Source organism: Culex quinquefasciatus, chromosome 2 (genome assembly GCF_015732765.1).
Source record: "Culex quinquefasciatus strain JHB chromosome 2, VPISU_Cqui_1.0_pri_paternal, whole genome shotgun sequence".
Classification (NCBI taxonomy): Eukaryota; Metazoa; Arthropoda; class Insecta; order Diptera; family Culicidae; genus Culex; species Culex quinquefasciatus.
Window position 1 is genome coordinate 220,502,846 of NC_051862.1, and position 25,310 is coordinate 220,528,155.

General features: G+C 37.6%; 1 protein-coding gene across 2 annotated transcripts; it reads right to left on the reverse strand.

Moving 5' to 3' along the window:
• Position 1: 1 nt before the first annotated feature.
• On the reverse strand, positions 2-23,900 carry LOC6035776 (putative inorganic phosphate cotransporter). Of its 2 annotated transcripts, none has more exons than XM_038258512.1 (4): positions 23,280-23,900; positions 4,108-5,312; positions 3,922-4,042; positions 2-513 (listed from the first exon to the last, which is right to left on the reverse strand). In XM_038258512.1, the coding sequence occupies exons 1-4, from the start codon at positions 23,404-23,406 to the stop codon at positions 446-448; spliced, it is 1,521 nt and encodes a 506-aa protein (XP_038114440.1). In that variant the 5' UTR covers positions 23,407-23,900; the 3' UTR covers positions 2-445. The 2 variants fall into 2 exon arrangements, with proteins under 2 accessions (XP_038114440.1, XP_001845901.2); XM_001845849.2 differs by lacking the exon at positions 23,280-23,900 and adding an exon at positions 9,334-10,035.
• Between the last annotated feature and the right edge of the window lie 1,410 nt (positions 23,901-25,310).

Sequence of the window (25,310 nt, forward strand, 5' to 3'; positions counted from 1 at the left end):
CTTGGCTTTAAAAATATATATATTTTATATATCTCATAGTTGGATAACAATTACAAAAATATGCAGTTATTCGTTACTTCGTTTAGCGCGTTGAATTGTCGAGAGGGATTCTCGATATCTTTTGGCTGGAAGCGGAATCCCTCTCGACTCGTTTTCTCTTCTCTTTTTGTACCCTATTTTAATATAACAACTAATAGTCACATTTGCCAATTGGCGAGTGCGCTTCGCGGGAAGCTACTAAATTTCCTGCATTTTTAATCTTTTTTTTTTCCTGTTAAGAGCACTCGATTTTACGACGATATGACGCTCAGGTTCTCCTGGGAGTGTGCACTCAGTTCTGCTCGTGTGCGACTCGTAATTGTTTTCTGTTTCATAATTTACATATCAGTTCCGGACTAGACTAAGTACTTTTAGGCGTGTTTTTTTTTTTGTGTCCCTCCCCACCCTAATCCACGTGGTCCACGGCGTTGGCATTGTTGTGGTTGTTTGGCACCCCGGTCTCGGAGTCGGACGCTGGAAGGAGAAAGAGAACAGTTGAAAAGATTGAAAGAAATGTCCCTTTTCTGGTAGAAAATAGTGTTGTCTAAATTATTATCCTAAAACCATTACAAATAACTTTTTGAAAGTATGCTGGATGTTTCAAACCAAAATTCTCTTATCTTTGGCAGGTTAAAGACTCGGCCCTAATTCCGACCAATTTGATAATTTGCCCTATTTCAACAACTTTTTTTTTGCAAATCTATTGATAGAACCTTGCTTCCTCACTTCCTACTGAGCTATTTATCACTTGATTTCTATTGAAAACCATTTTTAGAAGCTGAAATTGAACGTCAAAGTTCTGGTATGCCAACATTAGATGCACGATGGAGTTAGAGGTCAATCCCCTATATGGTGCCAAAATTTTGACTATTTTTTTTTTTCGAGAAAACTTAAATTAAAATAACCTGGAAACAAAATCAAATAACATAAGTGTGAAAAACATTGAAAAATCACTCAAAAAAATTACATCATAAAGTAAAAAGAAACTTTACCTATTATTTAAAAAAAATCAAGCTTTGGTCACGATTTAAACAAACTCACATGGCATCCTGACTTTTGACGTACGAAATATACATTAAATTAGCACTTTAAAAATAATATTAAGACATTCAAAAATCAAATTAAATAATTTCTAGGTTTCTATCAAATGTGATTGAAATGTTTTGAAAATATTTTTTTTTTAAATAATAAGTAATTGGCGCAACTTATGTTGGCACATCAGTACTGTAATGTGATGTTGTAGAAAACGCATTTTTGAAGTTGTATAAAAAGGTGTATTCTGCAAAAATCTGCTAATAAATAGCACAGTAGAAAGCTTTACCTTAATGATTCTAAAAGATTGGAATATTCAAAAAATTGAAAAAAAATCGAAAAAACATTTTTTTTAACTTTAAAAATTTTTAAGCTACAATTCCAAAATTTTTAAAATTAAAAAAATAGAAATCAAAGTCAACAAAAAAAAAGGGAAAAAATCTGCAATTCGAATAGTTTCAAAATTATAAATTCATCGGTTTATTTTTCAAAAATATATACATTTATTAAATTTTAAATTATTTATCTCCGTTTTTCTTTAATTCTTTAATTCCTAAAATCTGTTTGAATTATGAAATGCCGCTATTAAAAAAAAATTCCGCCATCTTAGACAAATTCAGAAAAAAATGGAGCATTTTTCGGGAAAATACAAATTTTGTGATTCGACTAACCGGGGTGAAATTTTAGCGATGACCACGGATAAGTAAGTACTAATTGTATTCAAAATTTACGAATTCCTAATTTTTTTAAATTTTAAATTCTTTAAATATTAAAGTTTTTATTCTATTCTTGTGGATTTTTTATTTTCTTTTTTTTTATTAGTTGTATTTTAGAAATGCTAAATTTGAATTTTCAATTTCTAAATAATATTTTTTTTAAGTTTTGAATTTACGAATTTAATTTTTTTTTAAATTTTAGTCTGTTTTTTTACTTATCACTTATTTCTATTAGGACCTCTTAGGTGCTGCGATCACGTTAGCGGAGATCCATAAACAATGTGGACACTTTTGGGGGGGTTGGAATTACTCTATAAATGAGAGGAAGGCACCAACCACCTAAAGGTGGATTAAGTAACGTTTTTCACTAAAACACCGATAACATTAAAATTTCAGTGATGCCATAATGGTTTTTGGGTACAATTTTTTTCGTAATTCAAAGACGAAAGGCCAGAGTTATATATTTTTAAAATGTTTTTGAGAAAATTGACAAAATTGCCATTTTGGAACCACCCCTGAGCCCGATCGGAGATATTTTTCGTTTTATGCTTTTTTTCAAACGGAATTGCTGTATTTCCATATTTTTTAACTTCAAATTTTCAATTTCTAACTAGGTGGTCTAAGTTTTAAGCCTAATAAGCGGTCGTGTTTGAATGATGCTGGATAATCTGGAGTGTTCCTTGAAATTTACTAAAACCTAGTACACCAACGAGTAGAGCAACTTTTTGTGAAGATTTCTGTTAATTTTCACTTTTACTAAAAGTTATTCTATTCCTTTCACAAGCATTTAAAAAAATATTTTCCAAATGTATTCTAATCAGACGAGAATGCATTGGGCCACGCCCATTTTTTTGTATTCAGCTTAGTTTTTTTCTTCTTCCAGCGCTCTTTTGGGTCTGCTTAGTGCTGCCAGTTGTGATGCAATTTTAAGCGAAAACTCTCGAAAAGTAGCATTTATAGAGAAAGTTTCCTGGCATCACTGGCTCACTCCAACAGGCGCTGCTGGTGGTGTTGGTGGCCACCCTTTGTTCTTTATTTGCCTTCGCTTCTCGCTCGGTTTTCTTCAGCCTTCGATTGGAATGGGTCGTCAAAAGTCAAACGTCTAAAGACTTGGTGCGTTTGTTTTTTTATGGCGCTTGCGAATTTTTTACATGTTATTTTTTCTACCGAGTGACTAACTAGGGGAACAGCATCTAATTCCAGCGTGCCTCTAATGTTGGCAGCACTAGCGTGCCCAGGGTGGGGCAACATGGGGCAGTTGCCCCACCATCCTCGGAAATTTGTTCTAAAATTGGGCAGGGGGTGTCCATAAACGACGAAATTTTCAAAACTCTAATATTTTTGCCCCACCTTCCTTGAGGACCTGGGCACGCTAGTGGTTGGCAGGTCAGAACTTTGACATTCAATTAAAGCTAACTAAAAGCGTTTTCAACCGAAATCGAGTGATAAATAGCTCAACAAGAAGTGAGCAAGCAAGTTTCTATCAAAAGTTTTGCATGATTAGTTGTTTTAATAGTGCAAATTGGATGGAGTTAGGAGCAAGTGCTTAACCTGCCAAACATACGAGAATTTCCCCTAATGTTTAAAAGAAAATGTTGCCGGTAGTTGGAACACGTCCGTGGTTGGAAGCAATTTCAATTTTCTTAAGCGCTTTGAAAACGTTAGCGCAAGTGAAAAGACATTGATAACGACTTTCGTTAAGCAGTTAAGCTCTCATCTTGCGTGTGGATGTGTGTGCCAACCAAACGATGAGAAATCGTCTCGAAAAAAAAAAGAAATTATGATCAAAAGTGCATTAAGTTTGATCGTTTTGGCCAGTAAGTGGCATAAATTTGCGTGATTACTCGAGGCAGTGCTGTTGTTGGTATGTTTATAGTCTAAATAGTATTTTTGGAGCTTTAATCGAGCATCTCTCCATATGACGAAGATATGTTGTTGATTAGAAAGGGTATATTTCCCCTAGTTACACTTGGCAGTATCATAACTGTGATTATGTTTCATGCATTTCTTCGAGAACTTAAAATTTTGTAAAAATGAAAGGATCTCTGGAATTGAATTAAGAAAGAAACTGTTCCCGATAAAAAATCCTCGATTTGATTTTGTCAAAAAATGCAAGAAAATTGTTTCAACTCACCATTCCGGGGTTCGTTCCAGGACTGAATTTCCGCCTTGCCCAGCGTGACGAACACCAAATTACCGACACAGTAAACGGCCGCCGCAATGTAGAACACGGTTCGCCACTGAATGGGATCCTTCTACAAATAGGTTGGAAAATCCGTTGAGATACTAACTCTTCATCAACTAATAACAACTTTCTTACCTCATCGGTCAACACCTCACCCACGATGAGCGGTGCAATGATGCTCATAATATTCGCCGCACAATTCGTGATACCCATCATGGTTCCGGCGTGATTCGGCGCCAAATCGATGTGGTTGACCTGGAAGCCCAAGTACGTAGCCGAATTGATGCCGACGGCAACGGTTAGCAAAGCGATGGCCAAATCGGTTCCTCCCTTGGGCACGAACGCCAGTCCCAGCAGGGCACACATCGGAATCCACAAACCGATCGAGTTGAACAGCTTCCGACAGACGACCCGCGAGAGGTACTGTCGGTTGATCAGGAAATCCGAGATTGGACTGAACACGAAGCTGAGGATCCACATGGCCAAATAGGGCAAACTAGACAGCAGTGCATTTTTTTTAATGTCTAGTCCGAGAACGCTTTTCATGTAGGTTGGCATCTGCGTGAGCAAAGTCCAGAAGCCCCAGTTGTGACTGCAGTGAGCGACGATCAGTGCAATCATCGGAGCCGATGTGAATATCGCCATCCAGGGCGTTACAATCTTCTTGCTGTGATCCTGATTGCCGAGCGAACTCTCGATAAAGTTTCTCTCCTCTGGGGAGATGCTGCGGTGTTCCACCGGGGAGTTACTGCCAAAGAAGAACCACAGCACCGACCAGATGCATCCGGCCGCACCAGAGATGTAAAAGATGCTGGGCCAACCCATGGACGATGCGGCCAGAACTCCACTAACTGCCAACATGACCACTGTTCCGAACTGCGCTCCAGCGTAGCAATACGTCCCGAGCGTCCCCCGTTCACTCACCGGTGCCCACTTGGAGAGCATCGTATGCGTCGACGGGAAGATGAATCCCTGGCTCAACCCTTGAACCACTCGCAACGCAATCACCAGCTGACTTCCGCCAATATGCGCGAACCAGGGCGTCAAAACGGCCAACGTCGAGCAAACCCCGAGCGAACCCAACAGCAGCACCTTCGCTCCGAAGCGTTGGGCCATCTGCCCGGCCGGAATCTGCGTCACGACGTAGCCCCAGAAGAAGCTGCTCAGGATGAGCGACTTTGTTCTTTCGTTCCAATCGAACTCCTCAAAGTCCGGATTGGCGGCCTTCTTGTCAACCATGACGACGATCGCAACGGACAGATTTACGCGCAAGGCGTAGGCCACCGTCAGGCCGAAGAAAAGCAGAACCGTCTGGACATGGCGCACGCCGAAGCCACTCGCTGAAATGGAGATAAAAAGAGAAAAATAAGAATAAGTTCATCACATAAAAATTATACCTGAAAAAAAGTTTTCGAACTAAATTGACCAAATTTCTAGCTGTCTTTGGTCCCCAAAATCCAAGGTAGAACCCCCAATACGACCCAAAAAAAAATCTCTTTTGTGTACAGTTTGTCATGAAAATACAGCAGCACATGGCCCGGATACAAATTTGAGCATTACATAATGCAAAACATAGATTGAACAAGTTCCAGAAAAAGTATAAATTTTGGTTCAATGTAAGCAGACTTTCTCCAAACTTTCTGGATTTAATAACTTAAATAAAATCTCAGAGATATTTAACCGAGGTTGTCTTTTTGTTCTGTTTGGAATATAAAACATCAAAATTATTTAAAAAACTAATCCCAATCATTTTTTAAAATGTCCTTAAAAAAAGATGAAGAAATCTTGAGGTTTTTTTTTACTTTTTGGTTATACCCCTCTAACGGCCATGGTTACTCCTGAGCAACACTAATTTTTGGCTTCAAAATTCAATTTCTCCGCATCCCTTCATTTTTTTTTAAACTGGTTCAACCTGCATTAGTTCATATCCCAAGTAACATTTTTGTCCAGGAGTTCTACAAGAGCTCTTCAAGATAGCTACAGCATAGCAGTTTGGACCGCGGTTGGATAAAATTCTCTTCAAAACTTCTTCAGGAGTTTGGAAGAGTACTTGAAGAGACTTTTATCCTACCGCGGTCCAAACTGCTATGCTGTAGCTATCTTGAAGAGCTCTTGTAGAACTCCTGGGAAAAAATGTTACTTGGGATAGAATGTTAACTAATGACCATTAAAATGTCATCAATACGATTCGATTTTGCTCTGGGCGGGAAGGGGTTGAATTGTATTAATGGATGTATACAGCACATCGAGATAAAAAACATTGTTTATTAAAAATCACAAATTCTTTAATTTTCAGAATACTTTTTTCATAACATTTTAAACGGCTTTAATAAAAAATAACAAACTAAAATAATAATAATAATAAAAAAACGGCCCTGTGTATTCCGAAATCACATAATTGGCCAATACGCACCTCCCAAGAAAAGGGGTCAAAAAATGGCAAAACAAACGAGAGGGAACGATTTCTTGGGGTTTTTCTTCACCCTCTTTGGCTTGCTTTCGCTGCAGCTGTTACCCATTTGAAATTTTACTAAAAAAGTGCCCACGTGGTTTATGGATGGTCCCCTCTGAAAATGTGTATCGAGGTTTTTAAGCGAAGATGGCGTTCGAATGGTGAACGCCCGAATCGTCAAAATCACGCAGTGGTACCAACATTACGGAAAAAGTGTGCCATGGCATGACAACCACATTTTTTTTCTCTAATGTTGGTGCTATTGTGCGATTTTGACATTTCGGGCGTTCACCATTCGAACGCCATCTTCGCTTAAAAACCTGGAAATAGAAAAAAAAAATTATGGTAATTTTCATCAGGAAATGGTAACAGATCTCATGTAAAGAAATGTGTAATATTATACCAGGAAGTTGTGAATTTTCATCAGTTTTGTTGAATTTCTGCCAGGTTCACATTTTTAAACATTTTTAGGGTAAAATTACTCAAAAAAGAAATAGTATTCAACAAACCAAATTTTTAATCTTGCAAAACTCAACTTTTTTTGCTGTGTAATTTTACCAGTTTTCTGGTGTAAGGTCTCTTTTTCTGTCTAAATTAAGGTAAAATTACATCATGCGAGAGGTCAAAACCTTCCAAAATTACACAGACAAAAAAGTTGAATTTTGGAATGTTGAAAATTAGTTGGTTGAATATTACGAATCTGGTACATTTCGCCGAATGTCGTTTCGTCGAATGTCGTTTCGCCGAATGAGTCGTTTCGCCGAATGAGTCGTTTCGCCGAATGAGTCGTTTCGCCGAATAGACATTTTGCCGAATGGACATTTCTCCGAATTAAAAAAAAAATATTAAAGGTAAACAAAAATATAAAATCACCGAAATTACCAAAAGCTAAAACAAAGAACGATTCATGTTTGAAAGAATGCAATAACTCACAGAAGTATTCTCAAACACTTTTTTAATACTTTTTTTTTTACTTTTTTTATCGACCCATTCGGCGAAACAACCTTCGGCGAAATGTCCATTCGGCGAAATGACCTTCGGCGAAATGTCCATTACACGAAATGTCACGCATCCGAATATTACCTATGTTTTGAGTATATTTTTTTAAGTGTTAAAAAATGATGAGAAATTTTGGGTCCAACTCGAACGGGCAGATCCAAAAAAAAATAAGGAAGGGATGCCAAATTTTTAATTTATTACACCACCGACACTTGGGATTGTGATATACTCCCCGGTCGAGTTGGAGAGGAAGAACCGCTTGGGACTGCTGCTGCTGAAGTGACATGACCCGACACTGGCCACATTTGGGACCGGACTTAATAAAGTAAACACCACGTGGAGCTGTTTGTGTCCCAGCGGGGGAGTGTATGGTGATTTTGAAGGTATTTTTTTTCTCTGTGGCGATTCTTGATTTTGGAAGAATTGCTTTCGGGAGCGTTGATTGGACTGATTAGGGTGGTTTGTCAAAAAGAAGTAAATTTTTTAAGTATAATTGAAACGTTTTCTAGAAATTTGTTTCTACTAAACATATTTAAGAATTCATTGAAATATTTTTTTCTGTTGCAATTATTTTGCAAATTTTATGTCCCTTGACTTTGGCCAAGCTCGAGGAAGGAGGAGGGAGGGAAAATAAATACAAAAAAATGTACAAACATGATAATCACAGGCCACCATTGCAACATTTTAAGGCAATGATCGAAAAATGCATTTTGCAACAATAAAGTTGTTTTGCAATAATAGTTCTCAAAAATTCGATGTTGTTTTTAGTTGATTCCACCACTAATTTCATCTAAAAATTAAGATTAGTGCACTGACCACGAGGACGCGCTGTCTTGTTTTTGCATGCTCATTTTCATTTCTTTTGTGTCGCTGTTTGTGTGCTTGAAGGGATTTTATTAAATGATCATTATATTGCATTATTATATTTAATTGATTATATAACCACACTATATTTTACACTTAACAACACATATGAAACTGTAAACAGGAGCGTTTGGTACGGTATGTCCACGCATCCTTCCTCCCCTGTAGATTCTGTGAAATGTGCTCCGTTCACAGAATCTGTCTCTGCGGTTAATGCAACGCAGTAGGCCTGGCCGCTTTAATTTATGCAATACATCTTCGGGGTTACTCAAGTGTACTTCAATAATTAATAATGACAAGAAAGAACTTGGGGCGTAATCTAACCCCAAGTTCTTCCAGGATGCTTTCTTCGGACTGGCGGCGCTTGTGTTCGATTAGATTAGATTAGATAAAAGTGTTAAAAAATGATGAAAATTCAACAAACAAATTTGTTGAATTGTTTTCAAAACTGTCTGTATTGAAGAACAAATGATGGAAAATTTCTGCTTTTGTTAAATGTGGTCTCCACAAAATTCAGCCAAACTCTTCAGTCCCTTAAATAGCATACTTTGATAATTTTGTTCTATGACTTCTCCCTCCGTCGACGGTCCGTTCGATATTTCGATGTTGAAAAAGAGAGAGTCCACTATGATTTAAAAAGTGTAGTTCTGCTGTATTCCCAAAACTGCTCAAATTTTCCAGTTATACTTTTACTATTATTTTTTGTTTTGTTAGGCTAATCACTTGGTGTTAAAAAAAGAATTGAAGGATTTAAAGAAATTCCAATTTTGTTTATGAATGTCACTATGCAACTCCTACTAATCGATTCGATGGAGTCACATGTTCGCTTAATCGTTTCGCTTAGCCTTTCAAGCACGAAACATGCCATAATGATTCCAAATCGTCCAATTTAGAGCCCTCCTAAACGGACATCCTTCTAGTCCCACAGCGCGTGGAGGTGGAAAGGAAGCCAAATTTAGTCCTTGTGTTCCTATTTTAAGACAACAAACCACCCCCTGCTACCATCCATATGCAAATAAAACCCACTCTCAAATTATGATAATTACGTTGAAGTTGAAGATCGATGGGACGGTAGTTATACCGTCTGCCACAACAGTTGAACATTTTGCTGGGTGTCTGCTTCTTTTTTTCTTCTTCTCGATAATCACTGGAAGCCGGTCAAAGTGCACACGAATCGTCGCACCATATTGGAACAACCTTAGCTAGATTTTTGCACTTTACAGCACACTATCAGTGCCAGAACAAACCAACCATATGGCAGAGTGGCACACAGAGCTAATGATGCATTTTAATTGCACTTTTGGCTTATCTCCTCACACAAAGAACTGCGCGCTGCGAGTTCATGCTGGCTTGTTTCAAATGAGTCAGAACCAAAAACTCAATTGACTATCACACTGACTGTTCTGGTAACTAATGCAACCCACAATATGGTAACCGTAGAAGAGTTTCATTTGCTCGATAATGGTAATTTGCCACGGCAACTTTTTCTCTTTTTTGAAACACGTCTGACTCTGGAAACCTTCTCTTTTTATCGTAGAACAAACGACGGAGACGACGACGACCGTGTTGCACTTGTAGGCCAGTGTTTGACCTAGTCCCCGCCTCGAGAACAAACTGTTTGCCGACCGAATTAAACAGGATCATCCACCACCTGGATGAGACTCTTCTCCCGAAGAAAGTGGCGTTGTTTACGAAATACGCGACGAAACTCGGTCTCTGTGGCCTCAGAACAGTGTGCTGCTCAAGGGTGTATTGCCTCTGCCAGCTGGACCAGCTTGGGCAGGAATACACACGCGAAACAGCGTCTGATATCGTGGTTGTATTTCGAGGGGAGATTTGTGGAGAGAGAAATGTGAGGATTGTGCGTGACTCTGTTACTGTAATGTTTTCAGAATTAAATTACATGTAGTCTTTTTGTCTTTAGTCCCGCCCGTGTGGATCAATCGGACCGCGCACTGGACTCACAATCCAGAGGTCGCCGGTTCGAATCCCGCGGCGGGCGCTCTAAAATTCTTTGTGTAAATATGGGTTATTCGGCGCCGTCGCTCCGTGCCATACTTTCATACACTTAGGAGCCCAGGGCGGCGAAGTCCTTGTAGTTAAAAGGAAGACACTAGTGGTTGGTACTAGCAATGGTGGCCGACAGCTATAAAGTCAACTTCGTTTCGTAGTCTTTTTGTTGCAAGATTTCTCAATTAATAAGATTACATCAACTTGAAGATCACCATCTAAAATCACAAATTGAAACCTATTTTATTTATTAAAAAAATATCAAAATTAAATTAACATCAATACTACTCATCACTTGACGAGCATAATGCCAGCTTCAAAACACCTGTTGCTTTCTATGTATTGTGCCAATCGTATAGTACGGCTTCTCTCTTTCCTGAATGAATGAGGTGAGAGAGCGTAAAACTTCCTCTCGGGTTCTCTTGTTTCGACATCATATTGACGTTTTGCTTGCTGCTTATGTGAGCTTATGATTTTACCCCCTATTTTATATGCTGCGCTAGTTTGCGAGTGTTTGTGGTATCGAGAATTTCGCGGCATAGACAACTGGATTCGGCCTTTGGATTAACATTTTCTTAGCTTAAATTTTAAATAAACATGGATTTGATGAAATCATTGCCGAACTTGCTTCTCTGTTTAAAAGTTTTGTACTTTTGAATATTGAATAAAAATCAAATAAAATCTTTCAAATAATTTAAAGACTGATGCAAATATTTTTGTCTCAACATTTGAATAAAAAAGTGTTTTAAAATGCATTCCATACTGATTCAGTTGTTTTACAATCATTAGTTTTCAAAAACTGTAAGATTTTCTATTGATTTTACCTAATTGCTCTTAAATTTTTATTGAAATTTTAAAGTTTTTTTTTTGAAAAAGCGGCTAAATTTGTCCCAGCCTAATAAATTGAGCACAAAACTTATAAACACTTTCACCAATAAAGGCTCTGAATGGAATCATTCTCGGTCGGCCATTTGGCGGCCATGTTTGTTTTAGAAAAACAATGAAATCTTTATTCAGAGAACATCAATCAAAAAATGTTTTTCAAAATGTTTTTTTTTTTGTAGTAGCATTTTACAAATCGTGATTAATTTTTCTGAACCCTGAATTCAAAACTATCATTGGCAGTCATTGCCCGAAGAGTGAATGACGTCATCTACGACCTTAATACACAAATTATTGCGAAGATCTGCGGATAATACAATTTTATGTTTAACGTACCAAATGTGTTCAATGACCAAAAAAATCATCGTTTGAGTTATAACACAAGAAAGTCAACATTAATTTTGCAGTGCTGCCAAACTTCCGAGTAATATTAGTTTTCGAAAACGTCGAAAATATTGTTGAAATTTTGTTTTATTCACAATAAATTAGAACATAGCAATTCTTTTTCCAATTTTGTTTAAAGTTTCTACAGAACATCAGGGGGCAAACAAAAAAATAGCTTAAAAAATTAAATTAGTATTAACGATGCAAAATTTAAGACACAAATCCTTAAATTCATTTTGTGATACTTTTTTGCATACATACATTTTTGAAAATTAGTCTTTCTTGAACAGGCTGTATCTTCGGCAATCATTGGTCTCTCCAAAATCATGATATTTTTTGAAAAGTAGGCGGCACTGCGAAACGAATTTGAATCAACTTGTGCCATGGCTCAAAAGATCATAGGGGAAATCTACCCTTTCCAATCAAACACCTATCTTCGTCATATGGAGAGTTTGATGCTCGATTAAAGCTCCAAAAATACTATTTGGGCTATAAACTTACCAGCAACAGCACCGCCTCGAGTAAGCACGCAAATGTTTGCCACTTACTGGCCAAAAAGATCACATTTAATGCACTTTTGATCATAATTTGTATTTTGCGAGACCACTTCTCATCATTTTGTTGGCACACACAGTGACACACACAGGAATCCCTCAAACGCTTAATGAATATCGCCAAAATTAACTTTTCACTTTCGCTTACTTTTTCACGGCGCTTAAGATATGAAATTGCTTCCAACTACCGGCAACATGTTCTCACTTGAAGAATAATCCCGAAAAATGTAATAAATTAGCAAGCGCCATCAAAAAAACAAACGCGCCAAGTCGTTTGACGTTTCAATTTTCACTTTGCATTCCAATCGAAGGCTGAAGAAAACCGAGCGAGAGACGAAGGCAAAAAAGAACAAAGGCTGGCCGTCAACACCACCAGCAGCACAGCCAGCGATGCCAGGAAACTTTCCCTATAAATGCCACTTTTCGTGAGTGTTCGTTTGAACTGTCAGCGCAAATGGCAACACTCGACAGAGTGTTGGAAGAAAAAAGAACTAAGCCGATATTAGAAAAATGGGCGTGGCCCAATGCATTCGCCTCGATTAGAATACCCTTGGGAATTTTTTTTGTTAAATGCTTGGTAAAGAAATAGAATAACTTTTAGTGAAAGTGAAAATAAACAGAAATGTTCACAAAAACTTGCTCTACTCGTTGGTGTACTTGGTTTTAGTAAAATTCAAGGGAGACTCTAGATTATCCAGCATCATTCAAACACGACCGCTTATTAGGATTAAAATGGGTAGATTTCCCCTATCCAAAATTGAGAATTTCCTAAAATGATTATTTTTTGTGTCATAGGTCAAAATAAAAAAATGAGTATTAGAGTTTGTTGTTTTTTTTTCTGAAAAGTTCCAAGCAATACAGTCAGACTCGATTATCCGAAGGCCTCGGGAAAATTTCACTTCGGATAAGGCCGATGCTAATATTTTTCCAAAATTTTGTCCCTCGGCTCTGGCCAGAAACGAGGGGGGGGGTGGGTTGTTTTTTATGGTCGAGCTTATATATAACTTAAAAAATACTTTAAAATAATTCAGAATTTTTGAATCCAAGATGGCGGCCAATTTAAAAGGCAAACAAATATTCAAATTTGACCAAACTGGAGTCGCAAAACACAAATTTCATGTTTATAACAAGAAAAAAAAAATATATGAAAATAGTTTCTTTGGTAATGATTCGATTATCCGAAGTCCCATACACACCGATCTTCAGATAATCGAGTCTGGACTGTACCTACAACGTTGCTCGAGACACGAAATCGTTCTCAAGATACAGATTTTGTTGTAGAACGCGAAACGCGAAAGTACCTTAAAAAGTGCAAATTCTTGGGAGAATTGCTCAAATACAGTGACTTTATCCCATTCATGTGTGCACGTCGTTTGTGAACGACCCCTTACCATTATTTTGATTATTAAATTGGATTTGACAGAGATCATATTCGTTTGATGACAAAATACCAAACTTTTTTTCGTATATTTTTTAGTTATTTTGATAATTTATATGAACCATCTTTATTTTTGATCTTGAGAATTTTTCTATGATCGCCTTAGTGATATGAGATATGCGTTTCCTATACAGTTTTTTAATATGCTGGAATAATATATGTGATTAAAATGGATCTGTTTTTGAAACTTAATCTTGTTGAATTGAGTTTTCGATTATTTATCAAATGTGTATTCAAAAACCTAAAAATTTCATTAAACATTAAATGCATCTATTAATCTGTTTCCAACACAGTACCGTAAAAAAAAACAAATAGACATCCGATCTCCTTGCCCATAAAAATCGTTCATTTCCGCAATGCACTCTAACAGCTTCTAGAGGTAAGCTTTTAAAACGATTATCGACTTAAACACTTTGTTCCTGCTCGCGTCGGGAGGTGGTTAACAATTCGTCATTTTCAAACGAGTCTCTCAACAGCGTACGTACGATAACCAATTTCTCACGGCGATAAACGAGGCGGTTTGTTTGTTTACTAAGCTTTGGGGAAAACACTTTGCTAATACTTTTCAGTGAAATTGGTGGGAAATTGAATTTTTGGGCGAACTAACCTTCTTCTTCTTCATCCCGTCGATTTTTCACCATTTTTGCTTTTTTGCACCTCCGGTAGAACTCGTTCCCGATTTCAGACTGACCTAAGGTTCAACCTGTCGACTAATTCACCACGTTTGAGTGCTCTCACCGACTGTTGGGTGGACGCAATTAGTTCTCCTCACTCAATGTCGATTCCCGCTGGATGTTGACCAACCTATCTATCAGCTATCTTAAGCAAATGTTTAAACTAAACTATCGCCTACAACTGGCAAACTATTTTCACTGAGCTTATCATCACACGGATCGTTGACATTCGGGCGAAGAGTGGTTTTGAGTGGACTGAACCTGTTTTATCTTGAAACTTTAATTTATGCTGCATGAGCATGATGCGAGGAGGACATCTTCTACGAGTTTTGAGACTTTGGGTCGAGTCTTTCACGTGTATTGTTGTGAAGGCTTGAGGAAAATATGTCAAAAAAGCAGTTTGTAACAATCTTTTATCAAACACGTAACTCCTGGAAGCGTGACGTTGGTCAAGACTCAAGAGGGTCGTGTTTGGTTTGGAGTGCTTGCAATGTTGTTATATTGTTATATTTTACTGATGTTTGTATTGACGACTGTTGGTTCGCGCCCGCAGTATTTTGTTATTTTTATCAAAACTAATATAAAAATTGAATTGACCAGTCATAGATTTTCCAATAACTTTTTATCATTATGATGTTTAGTTGGTATCTTATCAGTTTACAAAGCAAACTGCAAGGTGCTGTAGCAAACTTTAATATTCTAACGATTTGGTGGCCTTTGTTAGGAATGTTTGTTGTTTATTTTTAATAGCAAATATCTGGAGTTTTTATGAAAAGGTCCAATAAACCAAATTTTCAGTTTTTGCTTTTTGGGTGTTTTTAAAACCGCCTTGAGTCAGAAGTATCTAACTTGTCGTACGTGCATTTTTGGTGAAATTGAGTTAAGAATGCCATTTTGTGCAGCTCACTTTGCCTCATCTATTGACCTTCATAGATCCCCAAAATTCGATTTCAATCCCGAGATATTCAATAAAACCCGAAAAAACTCCGTGCATTTTTCTCACTGTTCATATCTCGCTCACTTTTTCAAAAGGTCCTATGTACATAGGACAACAATGACGCATTGGTTGTTTTGAAAAACGTAACCTAAATATGAAACAAGTTTCAATCTTGACGTGCTATCTCACACAGCCTCAAAATTTATGTAAGTGTGACAATTGGCCAAAGGGATTTTAGATCAGAACGCGTTTAACACAGATATGAGCTCGACAACCGTAAACAATTTCATTGATAGCTCGGGACTTCAGCAACTACCTAAATTTAACCAAACTTCAGGACAATGCACAGAATGGTCAACGAAACAAAACGTGTTTGTTATTGTTTACGTCGCGTTTTTCTCGAAACGTCAAAAAGCGACAAACGACAAGATAGCACGACAGCGTCGAACTGAGATCTGGTCCTAAAACAAATATTATTATCACTTATGTGGTCAGTTAAGCCAGGGTTGCTAAATCTTCAACATTTAGATTGTTTTTTATCTTCGATTTTTGTGAAACTTTACTCTATGGGGTAATTTTGGTCCCTGATCACGAATCCGGGGTCCATTTTTGATATCTTGTAATAACGGAGCACTGAAGCACGTTTTCCAGTGATTTAAAATTTGGTGACAAAGGAACTATTGCGTAAAATTGGACGCCCGATTTGATGGCGTACTCAAAATTCCGAAAAAGCGTATTTTTCATAAATAAATAAAAAAATGTTTTAAAATCGCTTCCATTTCCCGTTACTTAACAGTCAAAAGTGACTTTTCAAATTTGAAATTACCCAGAAGGGCAATTTGGGCAACGGCAAGGGCAAGGGCAACGTGTTTATGTAACGTTGCACGGTTATTTTTTTGAGTGTATAACTGTTCTAAAAAAATGTAGAGCTGACAAAAACTAAGATGTTGATTATAAACATCAGAGATTCGTGTGTATTCACGAGTTATCAGAATTTTGCAAAAAAAATGTGATGATTGTTGACGAAAAAATCCAAGCTTTTTCAAAAAACTTCACGAGATGTCGAAAAATGGACCACGGATTCAAAATTACCCCTTTGAGCAAAGTTTCACAAAAATCGAAGAGGGGTTGGGGAAACTTTTCCGATTTCGTATGAGTTGACGGAGAATTACCCAAAGGTCTTTCGATAACCGTCCAACGGTACGGTAGGTCAGATAATAGATCCGGACATCGTTTCCATGCATATAAGTGAGATCCGGGTTCAAAAATAATCCAAAGAAAGCACTAAAGTGGTCATAACTTGAGATAGGGTAGCCAGATCTTCGAATTTAAAAAGTTTTTTTTAAACATTAAAAGTTCAATGCTCTTGTTATTTATTTGTCAAATTTGTGTAAACCTGGTTTTCCCATTCTGGTTTTCGTCTTGAGTGCAGTTAAAATAATTGTCAAATCGCACAGATTTGTTTCGAAGTAACCACTCTCCAAATATCTTATCAATAAACTGTAAATCTTTGCTTCCGATTATAGGTTAGCCTTCTCCCTTGTTAAAAGTATAAAGTAGGTTGTGCATTCCTTTCACAATTCGCGTCCAGCCACCTTTTTCACAGCTGTATCAATTTACTGCTACCGTTTGATAATGACACTAAATCGATAAAGTTAATCCCTGCCACACGTTCTTGCGCCACTTTTACCGCTGCGTGAAGGGCATTTTGAGAGGCTTGAACCACAACGCAATATACTCAAAGAACAAATCGTTCAATTCATGTGACGTGACTTGCACTCTCTCTCTCTCTATCTGCTGAAACTATAATGACGCCGATTGGAAATCAGATTTCACAGTGCGGTGGCTGCCAAAGCCGGCACTTTAGTTGTGATAAGAACAATGTTTGTTTTTGTTTCCAACCTCTCATTTCGAGATTGCGCACTGGCCACTGATAGTGGAGAAATTCAATAACGGCAGAACCGGCAAAGTCACGCGGATCTTCCCGAAGCTCGCCATTGATTGCATTCATTGTGAGTTTGTTGACATAACCTCAAAACACCACCCGTATACAGAGCGCCGTAACGGTTCTCTCCTCTATGTCCGCGGGTTTGTCCCCGTAGTCGTCGAATCGGGTGTTGATGAGTTTGTTTGCCCAACCAAGATAAGTCAACTCAGCGACTTTCAAGTACCCTTGGCCGGCCACCGGGGTATTGTTCCGTCGATCCACAATTAACCAGTTCGAACACGTTTTGGCCGTTAGTTGGGGGAAGGCCCTTTTAGTCACCTGAGGGAACGTGCCAAATCGCGCGCCGAAACCGGACGTCAAACTGGGCAAGAAGGAGGAAACGCACGATCGCAGTAGTCGGCGGTGTTTGTGATCGCGCAGGCAAGTTCAACGTGTGCCAAGGTTCGTCGCTGCCGCTCGTTTAATTCATAGGGGAAATATGCCCATTTTAATCACTCTAAGCCGTTCGATCAATTGTCATCACTTTTGCCGTTTTCCGCTATTAAATCAACATTTTCAGATGAATCAACAATGGAGAGTTGCTTGCTCACTTTTAATTGAGCTATTTATTACTTTGGAACAGTCAAAAACACATTATGAAAGCTGTAATTCGTGATCAAAGTGCTGATAGGCCGATAATAGAAATAGGCTGAAAAAGGGTATAGTTCCCCTATTTTGTGCGTACGCGCGCGCGGGTTTTTTAGGAAGCTCGGCAGCAGCACGCGTGGCATACTGCGATTAGCACGTGGTTTGAGTGTGTCGGCCGATTATATCGAGTATCGGTATCGGCTATAGATAACATTGAACCGTGCTTGATAAGATCCGCGTGAACATGGTTTGAATAAGCTAATCGAGTTTGGTTGAGCATTATCATTTGGGAAGGATAATTAGTTGTTTTGCATGGATATTTTAGATTAAATGTTCAAAAATTTTGAATTTGTTTAATTCAAGAATATTTGTTTTGTGGATTGAATAGCCGATTTCTGATCAAAATGTTCAAAAGTTTTGAATTTTGTTTAATTCCAAATTTTGAGGTATTTGACCAATTTGCAAGTTATACAGAGACTGTCCAAAGACACTCTTGAAAAAACAAATAGACTTATAAACGGATAAAATATTCGAAATGTGCAAAACTATGTCTGGTTTACAACAATTGTGTAAATATTTGTTTTTTACATGCAATTTATTCAGCATTCCTGACTTTTGTTGTTTTATAATTTAAATTTTAGCTTGTGCCACAAACTCAAACAAGCTTATAATTTATCTAAAGTTGATGAAATATTCCTAAAATTCTGACTTATCACCTGAGCCAGCACCGGCGTTGTTCCGCTCGTGTAATTCGAGAGCGCGACCACCATAGTCTTTAAAAATGTTTATATCTAAGGATAACAGGTTTCAAAAAAGCTGTTCCGACACATTGTCGTCGTCGTAGTCGTTATGCTTTTTTTTTGCACAATCCCGCGCGGACAAGGTCAGATCGGTGGCGCACGCCGCCGTTCGACAGTTGGAATTCGGAATTAAATGCCATTTCAACAATAGTGGAGGGCTCCCCTTGCGACACAAAAAGAAGGCAACACATCAGTCATAGTTTGTTTTGTGGATTGGAAGCAATTTGATTGATTAAAAGCCACAAGCGGTAATTAGAGCCTTCATGGACTGGTTTTTTGCTGGTGAGCGCTGCTCGTATGTATGTAAATTTGGTTGATAACATTCGCCGTTAGTTTGAAGGGTGTGGAACGTAACGCTTTTGAATGAGTATTATCATTTAAAAAACGTGAATGGCTTAGGTATTGCTGTCAATGAGAAATGATTCATTGGAATGTGTACCACAAGTTGATGCAATGCTTTTTTTAAGTTGTCTCACCCAGTCTCTGGAACAAATCACCAAGTAAAATCAGATTGATCCAGTTTCGAGCCAATACCACATTCTACTTCCAGAAACAGGTTCCTGCTACAAGAATTGTCTTTAGCACTAATTCCGTCGCGATTGTATCGCGTCTTTCCATATGATTTAATTTCTTGTTCGAAGTTAAATCCAACAAATGGGCTCCAGCTCATCACGTGAATCCATTCAACCTTCAAACAGATGTTAATTCTGGCATCTCGTTTGACGACAAGCTGCGTCCATAAAGCTTCCCCCTCGACTTGACACATTAATACCGACATTAGGGCATTGCGATGATCAAGTCATTAGCTGCTACACATCAGAAATGGGCACGTCCAGTTCCGTTCCGGCGTTTGATATCACATCATCCCCCTTTCGGATGATGTCACAGTTAAAAAATTTAAATTGTAATCACTTTTCAAATAAGCTTGAAATAATTGTATGTTTTTAAATAATTGAAGATTGTCTGCCTGTGTGGATCAATCGGACCGCGCACTGGACTCACAACCCAGAGGTCGCCGGTTCGAATCCCGGGGCGGACGCAAAAAAAAATTCTAAGTGTAAATATAGGTATTCGGTGCCCTCTCCCCGTGCCCATACCTTCACACTTAGGAGACCCGGGAGGCGGAGTCTTGTCGCAAAAAGAACGATACACGCCTGTGGATCCGTTGACGAAACCGCAAGGTTTAAGAGGGTCACATTATAAGGTGTTACGTCGATTCCGTCCGAAGAAGTTTATTGTAAAAAACCTTGTTTTTTTCAATTTCTTTTAACCGTGTAACACCGAACCGGGGGTTGATGATACGCCCCGTGTCATACCATTATGCTATCACTTTCCGACAGATCATCATCGCACGCCACGTGTGTTCTGCTGCTGTGCCGTGACATTTGTTAAACTACCAATCGCACTTTTGACATTCAAATCGAGAGGTAAAATCTGTAAACAAATACAGTTTCGAAGATGAACCTGATAAATGGACACAAAACCGGCGAGCAAACAAATAATTAACAGCCTTAAATGATAAACCGCGAGCTGCCCGCCAGGTGCGCCAGCGAGGGGGGACATAAATCAAATGCCCCCCTCTGGGGAAGATGAAAAACTGACTTTCAACGACGTGTCAACGGATTTGATTCGATAAGTATCGGAGGCAATAAATCATTGGGCCGAAAAAAAGCTAAACTGAAGAGACGCGAGCTAGGTTTGCTCTATCGTTGCAAAAAAGTCAAACTTGTTTGTAATTTAGAAATCAGTGGCGTCATATTTTTCTACGAATCTTTTAAATATTAAAAAAGCAAAAAAAAAAAAAAACTAAACCATGACTTGTAACATAGACAATATAAACACGCGAATGATGAACATTTTGTGCACTGCAATTAATGTCAATTATACCTTTTGAGCGTTGCTGATACGCCCATGCAGAAGCATGAATATGAAAATTATCAGAAAGAATGGAAGAAATGGTTGGCAACAAACTAGGCAAATATCATTCGCATTTGAAATGTGCTAAAACAAAAGGTGAGAAAGTTTCACAGACGATTGATTGGCTTCTCATTTTGGAAATTTTAATTGGGGGATGATTCATGATTTGTGCAGAAAACATGTTTGTTCAAAATTGTTTTATTTAATTTAAATTAAAATAAAAAAATAGATAGAAAAATACCACAAAATACCTATCAAAGCATCCCAACACCTTTTAACTTAGAAAATGAAAAGCTTTTTTGACTGGTCTATTTTCTTTAAAAACCAATTGAAAAAATATGGATTTACTTTATATGAACCTTCGTGAAAAAAAATCTCTTACCATATGAACAGATATGCAATCAATCGAACTCTGCTAAGTAATCAAGGGTTGGCTTGAGAAATATTTCTCTGTAATGATAAAACAGTCCAGACTCGATTGTCCGAAGCCTCGATTATCCGGAGTTTCGATTATCTGAAGTTTGATTTTCCGTAGGTTTGTATGAGACTTTAGATAATTGAATCACAAAATTCGTTTTTTTCTTTTTCTTTTTTTTCACATCAAATTCTGGTTCTGCGACCCCATTCTAGTCAAGTTGAAATAGTTGTTTGCCTATGCATTTTTCAATATTTCGTCGTGTATTGGCTGCCATCTTGGATTAAAAAATTCGAAATCACTTTAGCGTAGTTAAGGGGTCATACCTAACCCTTGACTGGCCAAATTTTTTTTCGATTTTTTTTTCATTTTTCCCATGTTCAGGAGAATATTTTGAGTAACTTTTGTTCTACGTAAAACTTTACTTCTCTTGTTTTATGTTTTTCTTGTTTTATTTTCAGTATTTTCATTTGCTCTTATCTTCTTTAATTTATGTTTGTTATTGGTAGTATTTGGCCTATTCTACCACCAAATATCATTCCATTTTGCCTATCTATTTTTTATGTTTTACAGTCATTTTTCTGGGACATAGTCTGGGACACTACAAAAATTACTGCATACTTCTTTTTACTGAAAATGTTAGTAAAAACAAAGCCCAAGTTGACCCCTACATTTTTACCTTTTTTAAAAACACAACCCTAAAATTTTAAGAGTTTTTCTTTCCAATGCTTTTTAGAGATCAAAAATTGGTTCAAAAATGGATTCTTGACGATTTTTCAGAACGAAGCCCGGATAATTATCCGAAGGCCTCCGGACAATTTAGCTTGATTTAAAATTGAGTCTGTATTGATTGTATTCAAATTAAAAAAAGTCCAATGTTCTGATCTGCCCACCATTGAAAAAACGGCTAATATCCACTTTTGGCAAAAACGATTTATTGGCACCAGGTGGTAGAGGATGTTCCAACGCATCTTCTGAAACTTGAATTTTACTAAAATATGTGAAAAACTAAACGGCTAATATGCCACTCTTATGGGAAATTGCCTTGACGGGGATTTGGTGACAAACACTAAAGCGCGATTTGGCATAACAGCATAATGTTTAATTATGGGCAGTGATCGCTGCCAGAAAATGATCCAATTTGACTGAAAATTGCTGTGAAAATGCAAATATTCGAAAAACTGTAATGAATTTTCAGTTCGAATTTTTGTGTCTTCGGCAAAGTTCTAGGTTATGATTGACTATTCGAAAACAATAGGTACACGAAAAAATAACAATTTTTAATTAACTATTTAACACAAAAAAAAGATGTTGACAAGTTTAAACCGCTTCGATAAAAAAATTATGTGTTCTAATGGATAAAAAATGAGATCTTTTGACTCATAGGGACGTTTGTTTTCGCCAAGTTATTTTTTTGTAATCAGATTTTGAAAAGTATTGCAAATTCCCTCGAAATAAAATCTAAAAATCATTTACATTTGTTAAGTTTTAATAGGTCACAATTTTTAGAAAAATATGCCTCTCTTTAATTCTTTAAATAATGTACATTGTTTATTTCTGAAAAAATATATTTAAAAAGCTAAGAAAATTTATTGCAATTTTCTCTTTTGGGGACCATCCATAAACCACGTGGACACTTTTTTGGTTATTTGTTACCCCCCCCCCCCTCCCTCGTGGACAATTGTCCATACAAACAAACTTTTTTGTATGGATCGTAGACAATCGCATAACTGACATTTTTCCTCCCCCTCCTTTCAAAACTGGTTTGAAAATCAGTTGACGACCTCGGCCAGTTTGTTGGGACAACAATTTATTAGACCCTATCAAAAATTCACTAAAGTACTTTTGAATTCCAATTTCAATTTTACAGCTAAAAGTAATTTTTGGGGGCTTTTCGGTTGACTTTTTGATACTATCCAAAAATAATAATTAAAAAAAAATCTTTTTTGCGTTCAAATCATAAAAATACAAAAAAAAACAAATCTCAGAAAACTGCTCAGAAGTTTTAATATCTTTTAAGTTGTTAAAAACTGTGTAATTATTAGTTCAGGTCGTACATTTTACAGTATACTTCACCGAATAATTTCCCACTCCATGAGATATCAAGTTTTTATCCAACATATATTTTTTAATAATAACATAAGTTATAAGCATTGAATCATTAGTCTCAATGTTTGTTGGATTTTGTATAGTTTTGTTAAACGTTATTTCAACAAAACTCGAACCTACGTTGACCTAAGTCGACCTTCCAAATTCCCAGGAGAGTCGTGACCGAGCTCGTCCTAACAAGATCGAGTAGTGCCTATCAAGACTGTAGCATTCTACACATAGCTTCGTGAGTTTCGTGTGGAATTCACAACTCAGCTTTGCTCAACCGAGAGAGAAAAGATCGTTCAGTATACTAACGTGCTCGCACTCCTTCTTCCTGGTCGACATTTTTGAGCTTCTCGTTGGCCGTCGCCGCCACAGCATCCTTGCCAACGCCGTTCATCTCCATGGCCTTTTCGTGTGCTTTCGGATTGTCATCCTCCATGGTGACGGGCGGGTTCAAAGACACTTTCCAAATTTACAATCAGCTTACTTTAGTATTCGTAGCCACACTTTCCCAAGTAATTTCGGTTTGTTTTTTTTTTTGTGCAAATCACCACCCGCGTCAGGCCCGTGCGGTCAGGCTAAGCCACCACCATCTGGAGCATTCGGATTAGCTCCAACTTTCTTCTCCAAACCACACACTTAAAATCACCCGCGACTCTGACTCAGCTCAACGGTTGACGCGCGCGCCTGCGCAAACTCCCGGTCGTCTACGACACAAACAACAAAGTTCACTCACTAAATTCCGGGCCTAAAATCGTAACACAATCCACATTGTGGGAAACTCGCGATTGTGACGATCTTATCGGCAGCGCGATCGAGAATTGCACCTGAACCTTAGAAACAGTGAGTTTTGCGCGCGCGCGCTCGTACTCTCTACCGAAGTTCTTGGGGAGCTTCGCCAAGTTCAGGTCAGTCCTGAACGGAAGCAACAGTTAGAATGAGCTCGCTCGGACGGCTCAGCGTGGTCAACGGTTGGGTTGGAGCGCGCGCGCGCTCGTTCGCAATGGGTGACGACGACGACGACGGCGACGACTACTTGGGAAGGCACTACTAAAACAGTGCCTTTTGGAGTGTTTCGGGACAGAGGCGTTTTGTGGGGGCTTGTAAGGCTTAGAGATTTAGGAAGGTGAGTGAAAATTACCTTTTTTTTCCATGCATTTTTATTTAGAATATTAAGAAAAAAAAGTTTTTTGTAATCTAGAAATATTTCATGAAGAAATAAAAGTACATCAATATTTCCGGAAAACGGAGCGATCTTCTTTTATTTTTTAATTTTATTAATCGGAAAACATGGTTGCTGAGATATATGTAGTCACATAAATAATTATTTTGTGATTTTTTTAGTATGTTATCTACAGTCAAGAATCGATTATCCTTGAAAAAATCACATCGGATAATCGAACCACGAAACTAAATTCGATCTCAAAAATGCTCTAAAGTGATTTGAAATTTGGCATTGATAATAGTTAGGCTTGGTGGGTCTCGTGGCGCAGGGGTAGCGGCTTCGGCTGCCGATCCCGATGATGCTATGAGACGCGGGTTCGATTCCCGCCTTATCCACTGAGCTTGTATCGGATGGTGAAGTAAAACGTCGGTCCCGGTTTCTCCTGTCTCGTCAGAGGCGCTGGAGCAGAAATCCCACGTTAGAGGAAGGCCATGCCCCGGGGGGCGTAGTGCCAATAGTTTCGTTTTTTTTTTTTTCAATAGTTAGGCTTAGTGATTTTTCACGCTCGAAAATAGAAAATTTCACAATTTCAAAACACCAAATTTCACGCAAATTTCACGGAAAGTGAAAAATGTTAAAGTAACTCTGAAAAGCTTATGTTTAAATCACAAAAAGTACTTTTTAGCTTCATTAAATATTAGTCTTCAATAAATTAAAAAAAATCCCCACTAAATTTTAACTTGGCACAAAAAAAATGTCCTTATTTTCAAAAAAGTTTTCATCTGGTTAATGGATGGGCTCTATTAATATTTTGAAACAAAAAGTAAGCATGCGTATTCGACTTAATATTCGACTTATAAAGCTAAAAAGTATTAACTGATTTGTTTCTGTTTTATCAGTTTACATTTTATTGAGTTTCATATCAATCATATCAGATTCAACAATCTTGTCCAACCAAAATGAGTAAAATAGTTTCAATTTTCCGCGACAATTAGTCAATTCAAAATATATTTTAAGGGTTTCATATCCTTTTTCAAAAGCCATAATTTAAAATTAATAGGCAAAAATTATATAATTGGTAACGAAATAGAAATTTTTATTCAAAATAAGAACAGAAAACAAAAAAGGTGCTATTTTTAACTTTCAAGAGAATCATCCACCCTTATAAATAATCAAAT